The sequence below is a fragment of the Vigna radiata genome, chromosome 1, assembly GCF_000741045.1.
Source record: "Vigna radiata var. radiata cultivar VC1973A chromosome 1, Vradiata_ver6, whole genome shotgun sequence".
Classification (NCBI taxonomy): domain Eukaryota; kingdom Viridiplantae; phylum Streptophyta; class Magnoliopsida; order Fabales; family Fabaceae; genus Vigna; species Vigna radiata.
The window spans coordinates 9557223-9583284 of record NC_028351.1 but is presented as its reverse complement, the minus strand read 5'-3'; the positions used below and the strand labels follow the sequence as shown (position 1 = coordinate 9583284).

General features: G+C 33.8%; 4 protein-coding genes and 1 pseudogene across 13 annotated transcripts in view; 3 read left to right on the top strand and 2 right to left on the bottom strand.

Moving 5' to 3' along the window:
- LOC106757128 (TMV resistance protein N-like) overlaps positions 1–1278 on the top strand; it is a 10783-nt gene extending 9505 nt beyond the window's left edge. Inside the window, exon 5 of the mRNA XM_022784298.1 lies at positions 659–1278. Coding sequence (XP_022640019.1) covers positions 659–1147 — 489 coding nt within the window. The 3' untranslated portion in view covers positions 1148–1278. The remainder of the gene's footprint in view (positions 1–658) is intronic.
- A 4328-nt stretch (positions 1279–5606) lies between these two features.
- Positions 5607–11885, bottom strand: LOC106775472. 9 transcript variants are annotated; one of them, XM_022784274.1, is made up of 7 exons: positions 11472–11885; positions 9943–10900; positions 9659–9825; positions 9110–9374; positions 7061–7217; positions 6083–6579; positions 5607–6002 (listed from the first exon to the last, which is right to left on the bottom strand). In XM_022784274.1, the coding sequence occupies exons 1-4, from the start codon at positions 11657–11659 to the stop codon at positions 9167–9169; spliced, it is 1521 nt and encodes a 506-aa protein (XP_022639995.1). In that variant the 5' UTR covers positions 11660–11885; the 3' UTR covers positions 5607–6002; positions 6083–6579; positions 7061–7217; positions 9110–9166. The 9 variants fall into 9 exon arrangements, with proteins under 9 accessions (XP_022639995.1, XP_014518100.1, XP_022640002.1 ...); XM_014662614.2 differs by having other exon boundaries at positions 6083–6340; XM_022784281.1 differs by having other exon boundaries at positions 7061–7111.
- Positions 11886–12414: 529 nt separating this feature from the next.
- On the top strand, positions 12415–12908 carry LOC111240487 (annotated as a pseudogene).
- Positions 12909–13648: 740 nt separating this feature from the next.
- Positions 13649–15095, top strand: LOC106757119 (disease resistance protein LAZ5-like). The gene is made up of 2 exons (XM_022779320.1): positions 13649–14272; positions 14409–15095. Exons 1-2 carry the CDS (start codon positions 13649–13651, stop codon positions 15093–15095), a joined length of 1311 nt encoding a protein of 436 aa, XP_022635041.1.
- A 2910-nt stretch (positions 15096–18005) lies between these two features.
- Positions 18006–25843, bottom strand: LOC106769815. 2 transcript variants are annotated; one of them, XM_022784258.1, is made up of 14 exons: positions 25543–25843; positions 24693–24744; positions 24555–24617; positions 23929–24204; positions 23756–23830; positions 23607–23665; positions 23360–23498; positions 22687–22783; positions 22506–22572; positions 21496–21594; positions 21122–21211; positions 19975–20129; positions 18546–18647; positions 18006–18434 (listed from the first exon to the last, which is right to left on the bottom strand). In XM_022784258.1, the coding sequence occupies exons 4-14, from the start codon at positions 24173–24175 to the stop codon at positions 18287–18289; spliced, it is 1278 nt and encodes a 425-aa protein (XP_022639979.1). In that variant the 5' UTR covers positions 24176–24204; positions 24555–24617; positions 24693–24744; positions 25543–25843; the 3' UTR covers positions 18006–18286. The 2 variants fall into 2 exon arrangements, with proteins under 2 accessions (XP_022639979.1, XP_014511076.1); XM_014655590.2 differs by lacking the exon at positions 24555–24617 and having other exon boundaries at positions 25543–25842.
- Positions 25844–26062: the final 219 nt, after the last annotated feature.

Genomic DNA, 26062 nt, shown 5'->3' with positions numbered 1-26062 from the left:
TTTGTTACAGTCTGAAGGGTTTTCCAGAAGTATTAGTTAAGATGGAAAACATAAGGGAACTTAATTTGGAGGGCTGTCCCATAACAGAATTGCCACTTTCATTTCAAAATCTTACCGGGCTTCCGTCATTAAAAATGTTTTTTTCAACTAGTGCAATAGTTAAGGTGCCCAGTAGCATTATCATGATGCCAAAACTTGCTGATATCGACGCCAGAGGATTGAAAGGGTTGCAATGGCTGAAACAGGAAAAGGGTGAAGAACAAATGGGGGCAGTAGTAGTACCTTCAAAGGTAGAATGGCTTACTGCTTCAAATTGCAACCTCTATGATGATTTCTTTTCCATAGATTTCACAAGGTTTGCTAATGTTAAGAATTTATGGCTACCTAAGAATAATTTTACCATCCTTCCTGAATGTCTGAAACAATGCCAATTTTTATCGTATCTTGATGTGAGTAATTGCAAGCATCTTCGGGAAATTAGAGGCATTCCACCAAACTTAAAGCGTTTCTCTGCAATAAATTGTGAATCCTTGGCTTCCTCGAGTAAACGCATGCTCCTAAAGCAGGTTTTGTTATGTTTGAAATGTATTTGATTTAGTAATACATAGTATACTTAATTTTGGTAAACTAATGAATACTTAATTAATATGACCAACAGGAACTGCACGAGGCTGGAAACACCATGTTTTGTTTGCCAGGATTTAGTATTCCAAAGTGGTTCAATCACCAGAACCGGGGAACTTCAATTTCTTTCTGGTTTCGTAATAAGTTCCCTGACAAAGTTCAGTGTGTTCTTGTTGCACCTATGCTGCATAATTCTTTTCATCCCACGGTTTTCATCAATGGCAAAGAATATACCTTGTATGGTCACTTTTGCTGGACAGGGAATCATCATAAATATCTTTTTGATCTGCGAGAGGCAAGTTTCAGAATAAGACCGTATGAGGTGCCTTTTGATAGTGAATGGAACCATGCAAAGCTTACATTTCCACCCGGAACATATACCTCTTTTGACCGTGCAAAAATGGGAATCCACATAGTCAAACAGGAAAATAGCATGGAGGATGTTAGATTCACTGATCCTTGCAGCAAGAGAAAATCAGATGTTGATATCAACAGTTCTGACTCAGAATCTTCCAGTTGTTAAAGAGCATAGGTTTGTGGACATGGAACTTTCATAGACGGTAACAACGTACAATTTATGGTCACATCTATTAAGTTGGAGTTGTATAATATTGTGAAGTTGTATTCAAATTCAATTGAGTCAAACTAAAGAAGTGGCACAATTAGTGTAAGTTAAATTATGTTTTGGCTTGCAATATCACACTAACCGATTTTGGTTACCCTTATTGTTGTGATCTGTGTAAATAATGGAACAAAAGAAAAGAAGTATTAGAACTAGAGTTCATGAGATTTTTACTTTTGAATAATACATATAGGAATTGAATTTGGTGTTTTAGTAGTGACAAAAGAATAACTTAACTTGCCAGGCTAATGTGCATCGAAACATATCTCTACTTGTTTAAACATAATATAATTCATCTCAAATCGCAAAGATCTGTGCATATCTTATACGTACTTTCAAATTTTCTTCCAGCCATATATATAATTTTGAATTTCACTCATCACAACATCTTTGCCCATACTAATTTTTAAGTCAAAATCAATCAACACCACACTAGTTCATTAACATGTATCTAACCTAAGATTCAATTCAACAAAAAATTCCATTTTTTCCATCTTCCTCGTATCTTCTAACTCATAATAAGCTTAACAAATTAAATTGATTTCCCTTAGTTTAGATCTTGTGCTCTTCAAAAAATTTCTCCAAAACCCTAAAATGTTAGGTAAGTCCAAACTTACTTTTGAAAAAATTGATTCACATACAAAGTAAATTACTACAAATCTAGACTGACTGAGATATGTTTATTTAGCTCAGATCTCACATGCATTCACAAAAAATTGTGCATGTAATGAAGTCATACATTAAGTAAAAATGAGTAAGTTGGATAATATATAAATAGAAACACTAATTAACCTATTGTCTTATGTTATGCTTATTTCCACGACACACTGTTTACTTTGATGGAAAAGTAAATAGGTTTTTAATTTGTTTCCACTCGTGTGAGTGGATGAAGGGTCTTTGATGGGATGAGGAGAGATGAGACTAGAAAGACAACTTAGTTCATGATAGCAACTTCCTTAACTAGGTTGGACCAAAGCTTGGAGATGTACATGGAAGAGTGTTTCCTTGGAGATATCTGGTGGGAAAACATGATGGATCATCAAGGATAGGGGCTGGAAATGTGGAAGCTATAGTGTTTGTGAGACTAGAAGCTCATGGTCATATGGTGGTTAAATGGTGGTGGTGTGGTGTTTGAAGGCTCTAAGAGAGGTTAGACCAACTCAAAGAGGAAGGTGACTAGAGGGACCTCATGAATTGCTCTAGTCTTGATCTTAAGATGAGTAGTATGGCCAAAAATGGGCAGCTTAACTTTACTCAACATCAAAGATGATTACATGAGAGGAGACACCTCTATTTATAGGCTAAGGGTGTCTCCTAAAAACCCTAAAAGCATGATCTCTCACCCCTGCACTCATTGACAAAAACTAAGGCCTTCTAAGGAGTGGACAATTGTTCACAAATCCTCTCTAATGAGGGAAGTGTTGGGTACAAACAAAGTCCCACATAAGATAAAGTAAGAGATGGACATGGGTTTATATATACATAAGATACCTCCATTGGTAAGAGACCTTTTGGAGTAGTACCAAAAGCAAATCCGTGAGGGCTTGACTCATAGCAGACAATATCTTACCAGTGTGGAGATCTATGTGTAAGTGTATGTGTTGAACCTCCCTACAAATGGTATTAACTGCTCAGTCGAGTACGTCCCTCCATGATTAGGTAAAGCCTGGAGATGAACCATGAGAGGTGGAGAGCAAGAGAGATAAATGCTCGGTGTTATGTAACCATGGATCATGAAAGAGGGCAGAAAGATGCTCAGTGTTGACCATGGCGAGGATAAAGAAAAGACTTTCGTTGTAAGGGAGGTAGGAGAGCCATAGTCCTTTGTTTGAGGGAGGATGTTGGGTACAGATAAAGTAAGAGATGCGCATGAGTTTATACATATGTAAGATACCTCCATTGATAAGAGGCCTTTTGGAGTGGTACCAAAAGCAAATCTGTGAGGGCTTGACTCAAAGCGGACAATATCTACCAGTGTGGAGATCTATGTGTATGTGTATGTGTTGAACCTCCCTACAAATGGTATTAACTGCTCAGTCGAGTACGTCCCTCCATGATTAGGTAAAGCCTGGAGATGAACCATGAGAGGTGGAGAGCAAGAGAGATAAATGCTCGGTGTTATGTAACCATGGATCATGAAAGAGGGCAGAAAGATGCTCAGTGTTGACCATGGCGAGGATAAAGAAAAGACTTCCGTTGTAAGGGAGGTAGGAGAGCCATAGTCCTTTGTTTGAGGGAGGATGTTGGGTACAGATAAAGTAAGAGATGCACATGAGTTTATACATATGTAAGATACCTCCATTGATAAGAGGCCTTTTGGAGTGGTACCAAAAGCTACCAAAAGCAAATCTGTGAGGGCTTGACTCAAAGCGGACAATATCTACCAGTGTGGAGATCTATGTGTATGTGTGTGTGTTGAACCTCCCTACATGGCCACTCATAAAGTACAACCCTCTCCACTCCTAGAGTGTTATGTGGTAACTACTAAAGCTAAATCCTCTCCAGTGGAAGTATGACACATGACACATAATTTTCATATGATTTGGATGTCTAGCTTAAGAAAAAACCTTATACTAATTATCCCTTAATACAAACCTTAAACAAACCTACCTACTTGGTCGAAATACATAGCCTAAAGAAACCTACACTACGTGGCCAAAATACATGACCTAAAGAAACCTATACTACTCAAAATTATGCTCCACGGTAACTCCAAAGGTGGTCCTAAAAGTAGAATTTAGACCATCAACTCATGTACATTTACCCTAACTATGAAATAATTAATTCACGATTCTTATATAAAAATTGACTATTTGAGTCTTTTATATATATATATATATATATATATATATATATATATATATATATATATATATATATATATATATATATAATAATACACTAACTACATTTTATTTTAAATTGTTTTTTAGACACAAGGGTAAAATTGTAATCTTATAATTTTACTAATTAAAATATTTTTTTAATTTATCAAACCATCATATCACTTACAAATTTTTCTCTCATCTCTTACTATCTTTTCTATTATCCAAACAATCTCATTTTTATCTCTCTTTTCCCTCAAATTCATTCATTATGGAAAAGCAAGTGAATTTTTATTTGTTTCCATGTGTGTGAGTGAATTTAAGAGCACAAAGAGAAAAGGAGTGAACAAAGCTCATGTGCATTTACACATAAACCCTTAACCATGAAAGAATCTATTCTTGATTTTTATATAAGAATTAATATTTGATTCTTATATATATATATATATATAATATGATCTATTTTATAATTACTATATAATTATAAATAATAATTCACTAACTTCATTTTATTTTAAATTATATTTTAAACACAAGGATAAAAGTGTAGCCTTACTATTTCATAGACTAAAACTTTTTTTTAATCTATTAAACTAATTACATCACTCGTAAACTTTTTTTCGCTTTCATTTTTCATCATCTTTTCCTTAATCCAAATAATATATTTTTTTCCTCAAATTCACTCATTTCCACTCCATTATATCTTTTATCCAATCCAAATACAAGATTAAGATTTTTAGTTAAAGATGGTGAACATGCAAGTTACCAAGCAAGAAAGAAGAATATGTATAGAAAGAATCTTTGTTTTAAATAAAGAGATGAAATTTGTAATAAATGTAAAAACAAATAGTTTAAAACTATTTATAATCTTTTTCGAACTATAAATTCATTCTCCATTTAATTTAACTTATTGCTTTTAAGAATAATAAACTGGTCTTACATTGCTCCAGTTACCAAATGAGGTTTTCTTCTAAATTTTTAAAGAGATTTCCATGTTTTAACCTCTTGGTTAAGAATGTTATTTTTTGGATTGAATGTCTTCTTACTTTTTTTTATACAATAATAAATAACTCAATAAAGAGGAGATTTCGAATGTCCTATTATACAAAGTGAAAAGTATTTACATAGAAAAAATTGTGCTCATATTTCCTCATTTTATTTATAGATTATTGTATGTAAATAATTCGTAAATAAGATTATTTTATTAACGAATTCTGACTTTTTAATAATATTTATTCAATAAAAATGTAACATTTTAAAAACATTATTTAATCTTTTTAGTAATAATTTTTTTAAAAAAAGTAACGTTGTAAAAATGTTATTACAAATCTTTAGTAATGTTCTTTTTAAATAGAAAGACTTTTTCAAATTATTACTAAAACAATGTAGTGATATTTTCTTTTTATAAAGGCAACATTATAAAAATGTTATTAATATAAATATGTTGTAACATTTCAACAAATGTAACTAAAAAAACACACTGATAATTTAATGTTAAGTTTGTTCATCAAACAACAAGTAAAAAAATACAATTATTATGCAGTCCAAAGAAATGTCACAAAATCAACTATTTTATGTAGTTTTTTTTTTCTTTATGTCCACATATTTATCTATCTTTACAAAAAAAAAACTACTCTACTATAGTCAGAACATTGCAGAGGTTGAACTCATAAGCAATAAAGAATGCTCAAAAAGGCCACAACATCAAAACAAGTTAATTTCAACTCAGCCAACAAAATTACAAATTAACCAGAACTACTACCACAAAGTTCAAAAACAAAAAATCCTATGACATAATGAAATGCAAATCCACAAAATCTAGTGCTTTTGGGTCCTTCCAGCTGAGCAAAGTACTACAATCTCTTTCTTTTGAGTGGCCAAATCAGCAACCACTCTGCATCCTTCCAATCTAACGACAAGTGCCAATACACCTAGGAGAGGATAGGAGAATCAAAATTTAATGAAAGAAAGCAAATTATCTAACAATGCATAAAATAGAAGACATTCATACCTTGTTTGAACATCTGGTAGGTAGTTGAAACTGACATTTTTAAATTCAATCTCTCCCTTCACTTGTTCCAATGTGACTCCAGAGTCATCACTTTGTGATTTCGATCAAGAATACCAAATATAGAAGCTGCAACACTTTTTGATTGGATTTTTTGTCCACCTTCTCCAAACCCTCCTCCCACAATGAGTCAAGGTCAAGATAATGAAAGAGAAGAGGAATGCCAACAGCACAACCACCAGGCACCAAATTCACCAGTGTCTGGATAAGGAAAAGGAAATAGCAAGTCAAAGAAAACAATGTAGTTTTAAGCCTTAATTGAAGGCAAAAGCCATAAAAAAAAAACATTTATATTCCAAGATATCAATTGATAAATATAATTCACAGTACATACAGGGGACCTTTTATTGTTTGTTACACTTATCTCATGTTTTCTGAAATCAACTAAAATTCAAGCAGACAGGCACCACTAGTGAAAGATGGCTGGTTACTAGTTTCACCTGTAAATTTTAGGGTAAAAATATAATGCAAAGAGTGATATTTTACCACCATTCCTACAACAATGTGAACAATGAGAACAAAATATGTATCCACTTTGTTCCCCTATGTGTACTCAATAATTGCAATGACCATTGAGAATGTGTGGATTGTGACAAATGAAAGAGCATTAGTTGTTGCAATGTATACACTAAACGGTGAGCTAATTGGAGAAGTTGAATATTAAAAATATCATATCTCAATTTGGAAGAATAAAAAAATCAGAGCTATTGCCATTTATATATAAAATCCGAGGCTTAGTGGGAGGAAAACGCTATTAAAGATTCTCACGAGGCAACTCTAGCCCAAACTTTATATAAACTCACATTAATGATATGAATATGTAATAAATCCTTAGATGGCAAAGTTTTCAGAAGTTTGAAGATGTAAAGTCCTACATTGTTCATATACATGCATTCAACAACCAGTGGTAGGAAAACTCACCAGAAAGAAAGAAACATGAAACTTTTGAACACCTGTCAACAAAATATGTTGCTGGACCAAATGCAGGAGTTAATAGGCTGAGGCAGAAGAACGCAACATGTGCAACATCATGACCCAACTCACGGGAACAATGTTCGTCACAGGGATTGGAAGATGTCTAAATATAATTAATATCACAGAAATTGATTATCATGTATCTAGGTTCGACAAAATTGGCTATATGTATGTAACAATTAGTTTAACCATTTATTAATATAAAAGAAATAAGAGTGATACAAGAAGATGCAAGAAAAAAAAGAATTCAAGAACACAAGATTAAGCAAGAGAAGATTCAAGAAGAAGAAAATTTAAGAACAAGAAGATTCAATAACAAGAATGCCAAGAAGAAAAATTCAAGAACAAGAGTTAAAGGAGAAGAAATTAAAAAAGAAAAAGATTCACGTAAAAAACTTCAAGAAAGAGATGATTTAAGTAAAAGAATTAAAAAATTTAAGAGAAAGAGTTCAAGAAGATGATTGATTAAATATTGAAGAAGAAAAAATTCAAGAAAAGGAATTCAAAAAGAAAATTATTCAAGAGGAAAAAATTCAAGAAGATGAAGAACAAGAAGATTGAAGAAGACAAGATGCAAGAAAAAGAAAAACAAGAACAAGAACAATTCAAGAAGAATTAAAAGAATTTATCACGAACAGTTCAATAAGATGATTAAAGATTCAAGAAAATGAATTCAAAAAGATGCTTCAAAAAGGAAAGATTCAAGAAGAATTTAAGAAGAAAAAGATCCAATAAAAAAATCAAGAAAAAAGAAGATTCAAGAAGACAAGACTCAAGAAGAAGAAGAAAATTCAGGAACAAGAAAATTAAAGAAGAAGAATAAGTAAAATTCAAGAAGAAGAAGAACAAGTAAAATTCAAGAAGAAGAAGAACAAGTAAAATTCAAGAAGAAGAAGAACAAGTAAAATTCAANATTCAAGAAGAAGAAGAACAAGTAAAATTCAAGAAGAAGAAGAACAAGTAAAATTCAAAAAGAGAAGAACAAGTAAAATTCAAGAAGAAGAAGAAACAAAATTCAAGAACAAGACGATTCAAGAAGAAAAAGAACAAAAATGAAAATTTAAGAACAAGAATTCAAGAAGTTAAAAAAGAAAAAGGTTCAAGAAAAAGAACAACGGTAAGGCCAAGAACAAGAGTTCAAGAAGAATTAAAAGAATTTTAGATGACAAGAAGATGATTAAAGATTCAAGAAAAAGAATTCAAAAACAAGATTCAAGAAGGAAAGATTCAAGAAAAAGAATTCAAAAACAAGATTCAAGAAGCAAAGATTCAACAAGAATATTCTAGAAAAAGAAAATTCAAGAAGAAAAGATTCAAGAACAAGAAAAAAAACAAGAAAAATTTTAAAAAAAAACAAGAATTCAAGAAAATTAAAAAGAAGACTCAGGAAGGAGAATCAAGAAGAAAAAGAATCAAGATGAAGAAGAATATTCACGAAGTAGAATGTGAGTTATTATTGCTATTGAAATGCTCAAATGCCAACTCATGTTAATGGCTTTTAAAAATAGTCACATTATTCCTTGGAAGTTGTGATTTAGATCGTTAAACTGCTTGGAGAAAGGAAGGAGCATGTTTATACACATTTCGATATAAATGATTAAATTGCTTGGAGAAAGGAAGGAGGATGTTTATACACATTTTGCAGACCTTTAGAGAAGGTAACCAGTATTCCATAGGCTTGCTGATTATGACACTAGATATCAGGATTATCATTGGTGGGATAACATCCCTGATTTCTTAATGTATTTTTAAGGGAAAGATACAATCTTCCTTGGTATGGTATATAAGTTTTCTTCATAATGGATTCTGGTTTGGTCCCCCCCCATACTTTTTTTCTTTATATTTATATTATTTTAGGAGTGCTGCAGATGATTGTTATTGATAGTGGTGTCAACTTGGTTGGGATGACTACTAACATAGTAATGCAATAACACTTCTGTTTCTTTAAAAAAAATTTGACATGTCAAGCATTTAACCGAAAATAGATTTTAGTACCAGGTTTAGTGGTGCCAGAATGAATGCCTCAAGACTTGTTTTCAGGAATGTATGGTACTAATCACCAGTTAAGGCCCTTGGTCTATGTTCAATAGTAGAAAGGGACATCCCTGTCTGTGAAACTGCTCTGACAAATGCCATATTTGCAGTTAAAGTAGGGGCATGCCAATGGTCACCAGTGCCAAAGACAACTTTGTTTTTCAGTGCCAGCTTTCTTGTTGTTGGGAGGCCCATCATGCGCTCTGAGGGAGTATCAGGAACAACCCTGAGATGATACTTTAGCTTGTCAGTGCAAATTATCGCAGATGGTACTTTAGGCACTGGTAATGCAACAAAATAGTATCAACAACATTTGATTCAAGTGTTAACCGTATAAATAGAAGATTACGTAAAAGAAATAATCAATGCAACTATATAAGTATAGCAAAACATCCTCCAATTGATTTCCTAAGACTGATTAGTTGGCATAGTAACAAACTAGTTATGTCAAAATAAATTTATGCAGCAAATTTTCTTTCTGTTTTTGAGGTAAACATAGACTAAACTCACCTGAGATAATCTATCAATCTGGCAGCTCTCAGTTTCTCATTGGGTCCTCCACACATCAATACCAACTCCTTAAATTCCACAAGAACACTCTCACAAATTAGGCCATGCTTTCCATGTAGGATTCTACCAAATTTCAAATGGATTGGGTTTTGAATTTCAGACATTATCTAGCAAAAACAAAAGAGGAGAACTTTAATAAGTTCAATTGAAGCGGAAAAGTAATTTATAATGCAAAGACTACACAAAGTAATGGTTGTTGTTGTAATCTCAATAAGATTACTTACTTGACCAATCACAAAGTCGAAGTTTCCCTTAAACCGCTGCCTCATTTCACTCTCAGGAGTGGCCAGAAGTTTATCTGTTCCACCATTACTAATACCTGAAACAAGAGCTATCAAAGCTGTTGTATCAAAATTTACTAGGTCGGTCTCACCTAAGAGATTCCCAGGTTTTGCGGATTCAAAATTTTTAATCTCCATGGAACTTGGTTTCATTCCCATAAGAATGGAACAGAATGTATCACCCAAGTTTATTCCAACATTCTCTCCTATAGGCTGTGGTTGAGTTTTGGCTTCATCTACGAAAAGCTCAAGATGAGAGTAGTCCCCAGTTCTGGCATTTTCTTCCAATTGTTGTGGTTGAGTTTCAGCTTTTCCTACTGAAAGATCTATTTGGGAAGAGTCCACAGCCGAACCTTGAATAATACACCCAGAATTTGGAACAACATCCTTGCCAACAGCAGGGTTAATTTCAAGGACACATGAATTTCTGTATGATCTTGCAATAACATTTATCCAGTCACCTTCAGTTTCTTCCAACACGTCAGAACTGAAAACTGAGAAATCCAACTGGATTTCATATGCCCCAAGTTCATCTCGAAGTTTGTTGTAAATGTTGGTTGCAAGCCCATTGGCAAAGAAAAGAATGACTGAGGAAGGTCTTAATGTTAAGTTAGACTGCGCAGCAGCAAGTACTTCTTGAATCCGTAGCTTTAAACCCTTACTTTTACGGCTTCTTTCCCAAGAAATATACTCTGGATTTCTATCAGATACTATAATCCAGACAGGCTTCCTGTTGAGGGTACAAACCACATCAACATGAATGTGTTTAAGAGAAGAACCACGTCTTTCCTCACTGCTAACAGAAGGTGAGAGTGGGATTGACTTGCAAACTCGAGAAACTCCAGTAATGAAAGGCTGCTGGAGAATATGGACAACTGTTTCAAGGTGCCCAATGTTGACACTGGTATATTCATCACATACACAGAAATTGTCATAAATTGTGAAATAATACAGAAACTATGACAAACAAAAAAGATTTACATGTTTGCTATTCTATATTTAGAGTAAAAAATTAAGAACTATTAGATAAAATAAAAATCACTTGATCATAGTAAAGTCACAAAAATCCTGTCCAGCCCTAGACAATGTAAAAGGTTCCGCTGGTAAATGTGTTATGATAAATGCCAGCAACACACTTCTTGATGCACTCCTTTCAATACACTATTATCAGGTGCATTTCATGTAAGTTCCACAAAAAACTTGAATCAATCTCTTTTCTGTAGGGTTCATATAAATTCAACATCATAAAATATTGCGCCAGTAGGCATTTCTCAATGCTTCATTAGAAATTATAGGATGACTCAACTTTGTTTGATGATTCAAAATTGCAAAACCACTAAGTTGATCAAAGTTAGTCATATCTAACAACTCAAAAGAGTAACACATAACAGGAATACCCACCAATCAAAACTTGATTTACAAACATGAATAGAGTCAAATACAAAAATGTTATGATATTGAAGAAGAGAAACCTGAGGGGCCCAGAAGAAGACGAGGGGCGAGAGAGGAAAGCGAGCTCGGCACGTGCCAATTTCAGGAGGGTTCGTTTACACGAGTGAGTGATGTTGGTGGAACAAGGTAACTTGTCAATGGCATCAATGACGCACTTGCATCTCTGCTTCGCCACTTCGACTTGTGCAACCCTTTGTTCCTCCTCCATTCTGTTATTGCTCTGTTTTGCTTCCAAGGAATCGACTTTGTTCTTTAATTGCAAACCCTTTTCCTCTAATTTCCCATTTCTTGTTCCGTGCTGAAGATTCTTCGCGACCGGAGAGTGGACCCCATTTAAAACCCTAGTACCAATCTCACGGTTACCGCTACCATTTTCTTATGTTGTCAACTTCATCCATGAGTGATGAATTTTTCCCCCTTACACATGCCACTTATTCTTAATTATACTTTTACATGATTACTTTTAATGTAACCTTTGTACACAAATTACAACTATTTTTAATGTATTTAAACTCGACTAAATAATATTTTTTATATATGATTATGTAATTATATGCATTAAACCTTTTTATATTTTTAATAACTCAAAGTAATATAAAACTATGAAAATAATATCTAACTTTAAATACTTCTGTCAGTAGTTTATAGCAACTTGAAAGTGAAAGCCGTTTGAAATTTTGTTTTATACCAAAAGCACAATGACTAATCTAAATTTTATCCCAAAAAAATTCCTTTATAGGTAAAACTTTGTAGCACAAAGCATTGTCAAGACAGTGTTACCATAATAATGACGGGTTTGCCAGTTTCCTTGTTGTTTCTGGTCGATGACTACAAAGAAAATGGATAGTGAAACTGGCATGAATTGGTTAAGCTATAGCAAAATACCCTTCTCTTTATAGCTAGTTTTTCAACCTCTTCACATAACCACATTCCATAGTTGTTTTGTCAATTGTCATGGTACAAATGGAACAATCTTCTTCTCTTCGTAACTACACACACAGTTATGATGTCTTTCTTAGTTTTCGTGGTGTAGATACAAGAACTGGTTTTACTGGTCATCTCTATAGTGCTTTGTGTCAAAGGGGAATCCTGACCTTCATGGATGATGTGATGCTTTGAGCAAAGGGGAAGAGATTACGCCTTCCCTTCTCAATGCAATAAGAAAATGTAGGATAGCCATAGTTATTTTCTCTAAAAACTATACATCCTCTACTTTTTGCTTAAATGAACTGGTCCAAATCCTTGCCTGTCATACTTCCAAAGAAAATACATGGATTTGGCCAGTTTTTTATGATGCAGATCCATCAGAAGTGCGTCATCAAACGGGGAGTTATGCAGAAGCATTTGAAAAATATGAACAAGAAAGATTCAAGAATGACCAAGAGAAGGTTCAAAACTGGAGGTTGGCTTTGCATCAAGCAGCTGATTTTTCTGGTTGGCATTTCAAACATGGGTGACACACCTCTCCTTGTTGCTTTCAGTTCATCTTACTGTCGCATACCTGTTAGAACTTTTGTTCATCAAATATCAAGTATGAAAAAGTAATCAATACAGAACGCTGATAACACAAATTTGTGTGTATGTGGCCCTAGTCACTTGTTTTACCCAACAAATTGACAGAAGTGAATTAGTTGGCATTTGTAATGCATAAATAGGAAAGTCGTCATGAATTTGATGCATTAAGTTTCACTTTAATTGACTGCAGGGGAGAATATGAGCATGTGATCATTAAAAGAATCCTGGAAAAGATCTCCTGTAAGATTAATCGACCTCGCTTGCAAATAGCTGATTATCCCGTTGGATTGGAAGCAAGGATGAGGTATGTATTATCACTAATGAATGCTGAATTTGATACCAAAGTCAAGATGCTTGGAATTCATGGTATTGGAGGAATAGGAAAATCAACTCTTGCACGCGCAATATATAACTTGATAGCTCATCAATTTGAACATTCATGTTTTCTTGCTAATGTTAGAGAAAAGTCATCAACTAGGCATGGCCTTGTGCAGATCCAAGAAACTATGCTTTCAGAATTAGCAGGGGAGAGAAATATCAAGTTGGGGGATGTGAACAAGGAATTCCAATATTAAAAGAAAGACTCCATCAAAAGAGTGTCCTTCTTATTCTTGATGACATTGACAAAAGGGAACAATTACAAGCAACTGCAGGTGGACTTGATTGGTTTGGTATAGGCAGCATGGTCATCATCACAAGAGATAAACATTTGTTAGATATTCATGGTGTTGAAAAACAGTATGAGGTTGATATTTTCAATGTTACGGAAGCTATGAAATTGTTTCGGTGGAATGCGTTAAGAAACAAAGTAGTTGATCCAAGTTGCACAGAAATCATAAAGCGTGAAATATACTATACCGGTGGTCTTCCATTGGCTTTGGAAACAATAGGCTCAAACTTGTTAGGTAAAATATTAGATGAATGGAAATCTGCATTGGATGCATGTGAAAAACTTCCAAGTAGAGGTATTCAAGAAATTCTTCAAGTAAGCTATGATGGCTTGGAGGAGAATGAGAAGGATATTTTTCTAGACATAGCTTGCTTCTTCAAAGGATGCACTGTGAAAAAAGTTACAGATATGCTAAATGCATGTGGCTTTCATACAGAATATGGAATTAGTGTGCTGCGAAATAAATCACTCGTTAACATTTTGATGTCTGGAGAACATGATGGTGAAATTGTGACAATGCATGACTTGATTCAATGTATGGGAAAAGAAATAGTTAGACAGCGATCAACCTTAACTGAAAAATGCAGTAGGTTGTGGTTTTATCAAGACATCTCTTGTGTTTTGGAGAAAAATATGGTATGTTTTTCCGCTTTTTTCTTCAAATAATTAGTCGTTACTGAGCCGGGTAGATTTCTCTGGTATTATTCATTACTTATTAGCTAAAACGTTTTCCAAACTCACCATCCATTTACTATCATGACATGTTTGACAGGCAATTGATTCTAGTACAAGAAAATTCTATGTTTTGCCGGGAGAAAGGGTCCCAAAATGGTTTGACCACTCTACCAAGGGAAACTCTCTATGTTTCTGGTTTTGGAGGGATTTCCCCTCTATCACCGTGTGTACCATTTTAGGAGTTTTGGATAACATAGAAGGACCTTTCTTTGTGAAGTTTAATTTTTTTGTTACAATCAACGATATTGAAATACCTTTCCTCTTTGATTTCAACTACATTTTAGATACTGACCATATGTTTATGTTCAATAACTTTACGTATCCAATGAAATTGGATTGTGGAGGACTAGTTTCAGAGAATGAGTGGAGTTATGGGGAGGTTTTATCTGTGATACCACCCAATTCAGGTAGTTCAGAATCAATCAAATCGAGTGGAGTTTATGTAAACCGAACATGTACAACAACAATGGAGAATGTTAGATTCTCAAATCCTTATTCTCCCAATACTACATTTCCTACCGACCATGGTACAAGAAATCAGCTTGATATACAACAAGATTCATTTGACCCTGTCGTCTCTATGCACACCAGAATGTTAGACAAATTGGCTTACCTTAGCAACCGACAATGGCGTCGCCCTTTCATGTATCCAGAGTGGAAAGAACCTTTCGATAATGTTTTGAGCCCCAACTTGAGCGAAAGTGACTTGTCTATGTCATCATAGGTAAGATGATTTCTATCCTTCAGCTGAGCTAGTTTTTCTGTTTCAGTCCTACTTCTACCACATTGTGTTGTTTCTTCACTTGCTTCTGTCAATGATATATTATACTCAGGTCAAATAGAGGAAATCTCAAGTGAAATGGAGGAAATTCCCCTCCATAGTCCTTATCCTCCCGAAACTGTACATGACTCCCACTGCAGCACTTGCCATGAAAATGAAGTGTTCAGAAAACTAGTTGATTGTAGAATTAAAAGCTCAAGTAGCAATCTACACTTGGGAACTAGTTCCACTGTGTTTCCAACAAAAATTGAGCCCTCCGTAAGGAATCAAATTGAACAAATTCAAGAGGATCATGAAGAAATGGACACATTTTATGCTTCTCTAGGTGCTAAGAGTCATGTTTCACATTCCCGTCATAAAACAGAAACCAATGTTCTGAGCAAAATGGCCAGGGAAGCTTTTAAAATAGTAGAAGACTTCATTTCAGATGATGCGTTGGTTTTGTTGCATCCTGAACGATTCAGTATTGTGAAAAACAGCTTAGGATACCTCTCCACTTTGTCTGTAGATGATGGAATGTCAATAGCAATGGAAGCACTGATATCAGAAGCTTTAGGGAAGTTCACTCATTGGAGGAGGGATTACACTGAAGCAAGTATGATAATAGAGACCACAGCATCCGAACTGCAGAGAGCTGATGAATTAGAAGCAGGTTCGGAAAGTAACAAGAACCAGTACGTGGAAGTCGTGGCCTTAGAAAATGAGCTGTACCAAAAGTTATCCTGGATGGAGAAAAGAAAAGAAAGTCTAGAAGAGGAAATCAAGGCCATTGAAGCTAACATCGCTGCTTCTGAAATAGAAAAGGGCATGATCCATCAGAGAAAGAGAAATATCTTTGAGGAGGGCAAGACACTTAAAACCCAGAGGGATGAGTTGATGGAAGAATCACCTTATTTGCAACAAGAGCATAGTTTGGCAATGGAAAAACAAACAAGAATCAAAGTTGAATGGTAAGAATTTAGAAAAAAAATTTAGAAAGGTGACTGCAAAGTGTTATGCACCTTGTGTGAGAAGGCTTTTGTCTTTGTCATGGTTCTTGTTGCTGCTGTTGCTAATATGGCCTCAACTGCTGCCAGCCTTGCTGAGGGTAATTTGTGGTTATTCAATATAAATTTGACAGATTAGAGGACTAGTCCATGATGCATGAGAAAAACACAATGTGAAATTGAGATAAATATGGCATTAGTTTTGAATATATATTGACATATTTTGCTACTATAACATTGAGTGTGTAGAAACTAAAACTTCTCAGCATATTTTATGATAATTACTTTTTGTGGTAACTTTGCAAATAGAAAAGAGCATGACCTATGAGAGAGAGAAATCATTGAGGAAGGAAAGACGCTTAAAACTAAGAGAGATGAGTTGTTGGAAAAACAAACAAGAATGAAAGGTGTCAGAAATCAGGGAAAAAATTGTAAGAACTGCTTCAGAGTGATATGTGCTGTAATTCAAATAAACTTTTCAGACTCCAGCACCTAGATATTACCTATGGAAAAGTTAGATTACAAGCATCAACTTATTTGTTCTGTTCTTTGGTCATTCAAAGAATTCTATATAAGACCCCAAGGCTTATACAACTGAGTGTATACATCATTATTGAATAATTTGCATGTTTGAAAAATTTCTTTATTGTTACAATTCCAAGTGTGATTTTGGTCCTATATTGAATAAAAATGAGTCTAAAGAGCAATACATAAGAAAAAATCTCATACATTCATTATTTTAAAGTTTTGAATTACAGTGTTTCGGTATTCTTATAATGTTGATGGTTCATTAAGCTAACTTTAGTATAGAAGCTCGATTGATTTTATATGTCTTTCTTAGGAAGTATTTATGAGAAACTTATTCAAATACATCCAAAACTGTCAAGTTTATCCTTTTTTTTCACTAGTAAAGGTCAGGATATATATGATGACAGATGTATTGTTGGCTCAACGCTTTGTAACTGATATATATTCACACACCAGAGACAGAGACATTCATTGTTAACATTATGAATGTGGTTATTGGAGTTATTTTAAGAATGAATAATATGTTGATATTATAATGTAATAAAATAATGGAGTAATTACAATATTGTTTTATAAGCAAAGTGTAATAAAACCAATCCCCATATAAGTAATTGCAACATGATCACAATAATTTGAAAATGTTCATGAAGTTCATTATTTTGTGTTAAATAGGAATACTAAGCTATTGTGCTGTATTTTATTGTTCAGTCATTTATAACTTTTTTACATGTTTTTTATCTTTTCTTTACTTTTGTTTTTCTTGCAGGTGGTTGGTTATTTTAGTTTTTTTTTTTCTTTGGATCTATTACTTTTCAAACTATGAAACAAGATTAGATCCTAATCCAAGGGTGCTTAATGAATTGTTATTTGGTTAGACTCTATCTAATGATGTGCTTAACGTCTGTTGTATTTTTGTACATATAAGTGTAAACCTTCATTTTCTCAATATAAAAGTTTGTGTAATGGTGTATCTTTTTAAACCTTGTTTTCAGCTTGTGATTTTGATTTTAAAAATAAATGTACAACTGTAAAAATTACGTAAAATTGAGATAAATGGTCATTGTTCTGATTTTGGCGTTTAGTGACTTCAATGACATTTTACCACATCCATAACATCTTACGTAACTCCACTTTTTAAGATAGAAGCAATGGAAACATGAACCTAACACGTTCCTAAAGACAGCAAATGATTCAATTTTCTTGCACTAAATATACATGATACTATAACAAAGGAAATTTAAAGATATTTTAATGAAATAATTCTCTTTCCAATACAAAAATCAATTTTACATACGAATTCTTACACAAACTTAAAAATGGGTGATGTGACTACCTTTAATGAGATGAAATAACAATGTTATTATTATTCATGTATAGACAAAGAGACACTTGTTTTTCTTTCAGAGGACAATTTACATTGCACCTCCAGAAGGACATCTTTCAAATATTATGAACGAAAGGAGGAAAAAAATGAAAAAGGGAATGCAGAAGTTAGAAAAAAAAAACTCAAATAAACTAATCTGTTTTTTCTATTAACAAGAATTGGAAAAACACCCTTTGGCTGATGACATTTTTCAAGTAGACCAACATTTCTGAGGTATGCAAATTCATTGTATCTTGTCACTTGTCACCCTTAAGATGGTTAGGATCGGTTTGTCCCACTTTAATGTTCTCTGTTCTCCATGAGGAGTCCACTTGAGGAAGTTGATATTCATCTGGTTTCAAGGCCAAGGAAAAATCAGGCAACGTTGGTGCTGTCTCCATGATCCTATGGCACAAAACATGGTTTTATTAGCCATGATACTTACTTTCATTAGCCAAAAGTAATTAATCAATTACAGTTTAGTACATGTTTACGAATACACTTTGGAAAGTTTACCTCTCATGAGAGTACAGATCTCGGTTTATTCGAACCTTGCTTGAAGTATCCTTTGGAATTTTTTCAGAGAGATACTTCATGGTCCCCCAAGGGGGTGGATTTCTGCAACCAAGACTCCCAGTTAGACTGACCATATAAAATACACAGCAAAACAAATATTGTTATTATAAATCTCCAAGAGAAATAGAAAAGGACAATGATAAACATGCCAAAGCCATGGTCATGATAACCTCAATGAACAGAGATGAACACATAAGACATTGCTGGTAAATGCTCTTAAAAGAATAATAAAGGTTGTGCTTAGAGTTGAAAGTATTTTAAAATAAAAATTCAACTAATCACTCACTCAATTAAAGGAAAAGGAAGAAAGTGGAAGTAAAATAAGAAATGAAGGATCATAATGGCATATTATGTCACCACACCATGCAAGAATATTCTAAAACTATTCTCCTATCAAGCATGTCATTAAGTTTCATGAAAATGAAGAGCTATTACTTCGACAACCACAATAATTCTCTCTGAAGATTGTTAAAATAAAGACTGTCAACACATTTATATTTGTATACCGTGTCATTACTATGAAGTATTCATCAATTTTGTCAATGACTAATCTTTGTCAGAAAACCTAGCTGACCACTTTTAATAGGGTCTCTCCCATCTCAACCATTTTTCATTCACCAGATCGAATTTGAGACTTTGCTTAAGGAAAGTAAGTCCAATACAACTCAGACCAACAACTTTTGGTGACTTCAACATATTTTAAGTTCATGCAAATATGATCAAATTTGGTTGTTCTCTGAGAAAAAAAAAATGTTATTGTCCTCATAAATTTGAAAATTTCTTAAAATGGGAACATGACATGTGCGTAGACATGCAATATCAGTAACCATTTTGAGATAGCAAGTGACGGAGTATGTCAAGATACACATAACATCACTGCTAATTGGTGATAGGAACTATTTTCTTGATTTTAAAATTTCTATGGACCAAAAATATCAAAAAAAGGTTGGTGGACTAAACCAAATTTAGTCATTTTTAAAGGGGTTAAAAGTGCCTTTTTTTACCTAAACTAAATAAGCCTATCATAAGATATTGCTAAAATATTGTAAGCTTATCACCCACACATACATGACCACATTCTCATTACGTGCACTCTAGTATTTTTACTATTGCCAGTGCACTTTTTTTGCAATAAGACAAAATGGCCACATCTGCTTGGTTAATGGAAATTGGCAGATGTATACCAAGTAAGCACTTCCAGTTCAGCTACGGGATAGCCACAACAACTAACAATGATATTATATTATTTAGGAAATAAGTGCATTACATCTTGTTGGTTCATCAAGGTCATAAGGAAAGAAGGGTAAAATCCAGTTTTCTGAAAGAAGAAAATAACATAAAATTGTGTAACAGGGAAGACATGGATAACCTTGACAATGGAGACGCTGCGTTGAATGCCTCACACAACTTCTTACTTTCTTTGAAATACTCATCTGCTGCTTGTAAAGCAGCTACAGCCATTCCGTGAGATTTTTCTGTATTTCCCTCATCAAGAATCAAACCATGATAATAATATGCTGCAGCCTAGTAACCATTACAACAAAATTATCACAACTTCATATCACATGCTTTTTCAGAACGCACCTCCTATACTCATTCCCAGATTATATATGAATATACTGAAATCAGAAGAAACAATATAAGGCATAGTACCTATGGTGCTTGTGCCATCAAACTACACCACAGCTACTATGCAGATAACTTATATATCCAAATCAAACTGTTTTTCACTACTAAGAAAGATTACACAAGAATCTAGAACCAGAAACAAAGACCATTAAATCTTTTAGTAACTTTTCATTAATTCAGACGTAAAACATTAATCAAGCAATCACATTTTTTTTCCAAAAAAAAATATATTTTTCTTACTCAAAAATTAGTCCTCCGTAGACTAATGTTTAAATCTGAATATGCATTATGTTCCCCAAAAATGTACTTTGAAGGTGGGAATTCAAAAAAGTTCATAGTAGACAACAAGAAAATCAATACTTGTATGTCTTCCATACTGCAGACTTGTATACAATACATATACATAAACTTGCGCTGAAAAATAGATTGAAATAATCTTAGATACTGAGTATACTTAACAGATTATCTGAAATGCAAGATGTACTGCAGGATACAATATAGCGGTTCAAGAAAATCAAAGGTATTTGGGTTGATAGCATTAGTAAAAGATTTAATCATCACCATCTATCACAAGATTAGCAATAGCTTAGCAAATATTTCACCATACTATACACCCATTGTTACCAAAACACGTATCTGATAAGAACAATCAAACAAAAGTCCCTCTAGCCAGTTCCAGCTAAAGTTGGTCTAAGCAAATGAAGATTCAATCCCCCCTCAACTTCTAAAATTTCAACATAAACTACACATTTCATCTTGAAGTTGTAGAGGGAAATCATTATTTCCTACTTTCACCTCCATTATTTGCATATGGTAATCAGTAAACCAGAAAATCCATCTCCATTTATAATATCATAAATATGCAAATAGCATGGGGAAGGACGTACCTTTGCTTCAACATATTTCCATTTCACAAAGAGACAATGTTTTTCACCCCAACCATTTGTTAATGGAAGATTCATGATGTTATCTTGGGCCTGTGAAATAGACAATGTGATCAAAGCAATGAATACTAATCAAATGCATCCGTAACTTACTAATGTACACGCTAGGGCACAAACACACATAAACAGAGCATGTATGACACAGATTTGTCATAGGGACAAAAAAAGTTAACAATATTACAGTATAGATCCAAGAGAAACAAGTTAAGATATCCAGTAAGAAATGTAGGATACAACCCAAAAAAGAGGAGTGATTTTCCAGTGAAAAAACAGTCAAACAATCAAGATTAGATCCCGTAGAACACAGGTTATCATACCTGTTGCCAACATTTTACCATCTCACATGCAAGCCTGCGCTTTACTGCTAGCGTGGCTTTGGTGCTATCAATGGCCATTCCAAGTTGTATATCTACACCCTGAAAAAAACAAAAAGGAAAAGAAATAAATAAACAAATATCTAACAAAATGGATTTGAAGAAGAGTAAAGGTATTATATGTTGAACGTTCTCCTTCTCCAAGCTTCCATTCAATATTAGTATCACTACCCAAGCAACTTTTCTCCCAGGAACATTCACCATACATATACTTACCCTCATACAAATTACTAAAAGTGACACAGGAGACCCAAAACATCATAACTATTACTACATTACTTGAAACAAAAATCCATGGGTATTCACATATGATGGGACGAAAAAAAAAACATCTCTTCAACATTCTATGCATATCAATTCTTTACTTTCTTTTATTATGAAGATAGAGTCAAGTAATAAGAGACTCGAAAGTCAAATGCAAACTTATCAGATTCAATTATTCAGCATGCGGTGAAAAGTTTGCTTACTATCCAACCCTATAAGAAAAAAGTGGGATATTTTTAAAACTACTTATTCAGACAATTCTTTAATATTTTTTTTTAAAGCAGAAACCCATCTAGAATCTGATTGACCAAGAAAGATAAAAGTAGCCCTGAATTTTCTTAAAATCAATACAAAAATGAGATTAGAAGGTCAAGCTGATGTCTATCCAAAACATTTTTCAGGGTTGCGAAAACAAAGTTGTTATGACCATAGAAGACATTTTTAGTGCCAAATCGTGACTAATATTACCAGGTAATCCAATCCTCGGGACTTCAAAACCAAGCATATAATTAAAATGGATACATAAATACCCTGGCAAAGTTAAGTCAACTAATTGAATATTATAACTTTGTGAGAAATTAAGTTCACAATAAATTTACAATGCTAATAAAACACAATAGTAGCCATTAACTAACAAGTAACGAATAGACTCTTCAAATAGTGTGTCCATAGGAAAGGAACATTAATACCTGTCCTAATGCTTGTAGAGAGAGTGCTCGCAGAACTCCTTCTGCTAGGTCTACGGGTAAATTTCTCCTAAAATCAGAACCAAAGTAATAACAATTAAACAAAGAAGATAATCATTTAGATTACAGTAATAAGTGAGACATTCCATTCATCGCACACATTATGCATTAAATATGTAAAAACCTGAGTTCTGCAGGTAACTGTGGAAGAACATGTCTGACTGCACAATCCAGATACCCAGCCGCCTTTAAGAAGATATCAACAGAGGCTCGTCTGTTTTCTGTTAGCAGATACCAAAAGGGAAATAATGAAAACACAAATATGCTAAGTATATATCAGATAAAAAGGTTACGTTTGCTAGGTAGTTGGTTATGATACTAGTAGATGAAGAAACAACTATGAATACTTTGTACTAAGATAAACTTTCTAACACAGCACGTGTGTTGTATACATGTCAAGTCCTAATTATGGAAGAGATCAAAGCTAGGCATTACTTTCTTAATTAAATACTTTTTTTGCCAATTTTTGCCCATTAATCAAATAGAAATGTAATCCAACTAATAAATATCAAGTGAAGGGTCAACATAATTGATGTCTTTTTATACAAAAGCACATCCACCACACACAAAGAAGAAACACGAATTTTTTGGAAACTTCGAGAATGTGTCATTTGTGAGTAACTATTTACCAACAGAAGAGTGAAGTGTTGATGTTGGGAGTGTCTCCACTGAGAAGTCTAATCTGATCTATTCCAATGCACTTTTGCAGTTTGATATATTAACCAAAAAGAGATTCAGGAAGAGGCAATAAATTTAATGACAGGGACCAAATCTTTTGCAGTATTTCTACTACCTACCTTCTGATACTTTGGGCTGATGACCATCATTGGATGATGATCTTGGAAGCAGCAACAAGTTAGCCTGTGATAGTGATAGCATTGCCATCAGATGTAAAACTGACAACACCTCATACCAAGCATTAGACATGGTCGTCTCCTGTAAAGATCGCCAATCATGCAATAAATCATGAGCAAGTCCAATATAAGAGTATGTTCCACATCAAATCCAGAAACAAGTGTTGACTTCAAAATGAAAAACGGATACCTCTTTGTCATCCTCTTGATTCACCCAAACAAATTGTACTTTGTACTGTAAATGGCTTCCTGAACCACAAACATAGGCAGCAATAATCAATACTTGTCTCTCAGAGAGCATACATCATATAAAAATGGACTAAGAAGTACAAGCTTTACCATCTTTAACTAATCCTAGAAGAACAGGCAAGTAATCTTCAAGAGCCTGCACAAGATCAGCCAGTGTTGAACCTCCTGCGGAAGAAACAAAACCATGCCGGTGCATCAATGAGTTCTTAGAGTAACTTATTCACCATAAAATAATTTTATTGTTATTAAAAGTAAGTACTAACCATGCTGAGTTTTTCTTTTTGTTCTTGTAATTGTAGGACCTTCTTGACCAGTCATTACAACTATACGCGTTCTAAGAGCAGACAGGCGTTCCACTATATTCTTGGACAAATAATCACCGAGTGACTGAGCAAAATCAACAGGTTTAGGAATCCTCAAGCCAGGAACATATACTGAAACTTCACCAATACTCCCTGGCCTCCTTCTATTTCCACCAGAGTCCTTTGGAGTTGACACCACACAGCCCATTTCCAAAAGTTCACTATATCTACTGAATGCTGGTACAAATAAGATAAAGTGAATGACCCCAAAAATCTCTATTTAAGTGACTATAGTGAGTTTCTTTTGTCCATGACATCAATTAGCAGAAACATAAAAAGGAAGTGCTGAGGAAGGGATACATGCCAATGACAAAAAATTCAGTTCATTATATTAAAGTTCTAGAAAACACTTACAAGGAAGCTGAGAGACTAATACTAAAAAAGACATTAACCTGACTAATTAAATGGCAAGTTGTCAGCCATCAAAAAAGTGGTAGTAGGTTACTCACGAGCACCATTACATTTAACATGTAATGGGACAGTCCACATCATTTTAAAATTGACAATGTTTTAGTCAGTAGCCTTACTTTTATACCCTTTTTTGGTTTGTTTACAGCAGCATTAATGATTCCCTCTTCGTTATCCACTTCCTAAATAAGCCAAAAGCTTCATAATCTTCATCCTTAACTAAAAATAAGCACTAAAGATTAATGAAACCAACGAACCTTGTCTTTTGCCCTGGCTGTTGACTAGTCAAGTCAAAAGTTCTGGTATTCTCTGCAGAAAAAAATTCACAGGTAGAGAGACTTTAGTTAGAGAAAGAAATAGAGCTAAAAGTAACAACATCACAAGAACTGCGTGAGATATGACAAGTGGTGTCCGTATTCAACGTTTAACTGTGACAACAGGAGAAAAGGCTTGAAAAGGTTGCACCATGCTTACACGGTGACAACTCTTAAAGGTAAAGTAGCATCAATTAAAAGCTTTTATTAGATTCCTCATTTCAACAAGGAAACAGCTGAAACTCTTGTGAGTAAAGGGTTTCCAAGGAAAACCGAACAACTCAACAAGCAACAATTGCTGAAATACAGAGGAATATTCGCATTCGTTCATCGTCATTTCATCTCTTCCGTGTTCCAAAACATAAAAAAGTGTGTCTGTCAATAGTTTCAGAATTAAATTTTTTTAAAAAAAAAAAAAAAGACCCCGTAATTTAGTAATGCTCCAAAAATGGATAAGCTATCTCAAAATTGAAAGTTCAAAACTTTCGGAAACAATTTAGAGAAATGTTCCATTGAGTTGATGCATAAACACAAGATATCAAAAAAAAAAAAAAAAAAAAAAAACCCTTTCCCAGATTCACCCAAATATCAAAGTCGAGCTTGGTTGACCCGATTTTCCAAATTGGGATAATCAAAAATACCCCCAAATAAAAAAACATTTTTTTAAGAACAATTTTCAAAGTTGCAATCATTTTTCTTTTCCTCACTCTTCCCAACCTTAAACTTATCACTTCCAACGAAAAAGGACAAACAGAAAACCAAGCCCAGATTTCCATGCTAATTAGTTTTTTACCATTAACAGCACAGTGGTGGCAAATCAGGAAGCCGAAGCACTCAATTGAAAGCACAAGAGTGCCACTCAATTCAACTGAGAACCAAAGAAAGCAGAGATTTTGAAAGGTTCCCAGAAGCAACACCACCACCCTGAAGATGAAACTTAAGATCGCAGAACCAAAATTCAAAAGAATGGGACTCAAAGCTTTTGCTTCAAAGGGAGCAACAGAGACAGATAAAGAGACCCTTCCGCGGAAACAAAAAGTAGAAAATTGTATTTTGATTTAATATTGGTAAACACTATTGCCATGTTTATATTTATATATACGCACACATAGTATGTTGTGTTGCATTCCGTGTACATACACGTTAAGCATTGCTTCTAACATATACTCTCAGACAGAGACACACAAACTAGTTAGAAAATGAAATGACATTATGTCGATTTATTCATTCCAGTACTGTAAAATATCAATATACTTATTTTACGGCTTAAATATAATTTTCCAGTTCTTGTAAATATTATTTATCTATTCTTT

Excerpts from the sequence above, each read along its gene's own strand:
- LOC106757119 (XM_022779320.1), top strand. The coding sequence starts at position 13,649 with ATGGTCATCATCACAAGAGATAAACATTTGTTAGATATTCATGGTGTT. Across the intron at positions 14,273-14,408 it reads GTGTTTTGGAGAAAAATATG|GCAATTGATTCTAGTACAAG; the intron begins GTATGTTTTTCC and ends CATGTTTGACAG.
- LOC106769815 (XM_022784258.1), bottom strand. The coding sequence starts at position 24,175 with ATGGGCTGTGTGGTGTCAACTCCAAAGGACTCTGGTGGAAATAGAAGG. Across the intron at positions 23,499-23,606 it reads ATCAAGAGGATGACAAAGAG|GAGACGACCATGTCTAATGC; the intron begins GTATCCGTTTTT and ends CGATCTTTACAG. Across the intron at positions 21,595-22,505 it reads CTCTACAAGCATTAGGACAG|GGTGTAGATATACAACTTGG; the intron begins GTATTAATGTTC and ends TGTTTTTTTCAG.
- LOC106775472 (XM_014662599.2), bottom strand. The coding sequence starts at position 11,659 with ATGGAGGAGGAACAAAGGGTTGCACAAGTCGAAGTGGCGAAGCAGAGA. Across the intron at positions 9,826-9,942 it reads TCGACTTTGTGATTGGTCAA|ATAATGTCTGAAATTCAAAA; the intron begins GTAAGTAATCTT and ends TGTTTTTGCTAG. Across the intron at positions 9,375-9,658 it reads AGATTGATAGATTATCTCAG|GGTTGTTCCTGATACTCCCT; the intron begins GTGAGTTTAGTC and ends GTATCATCTCAG.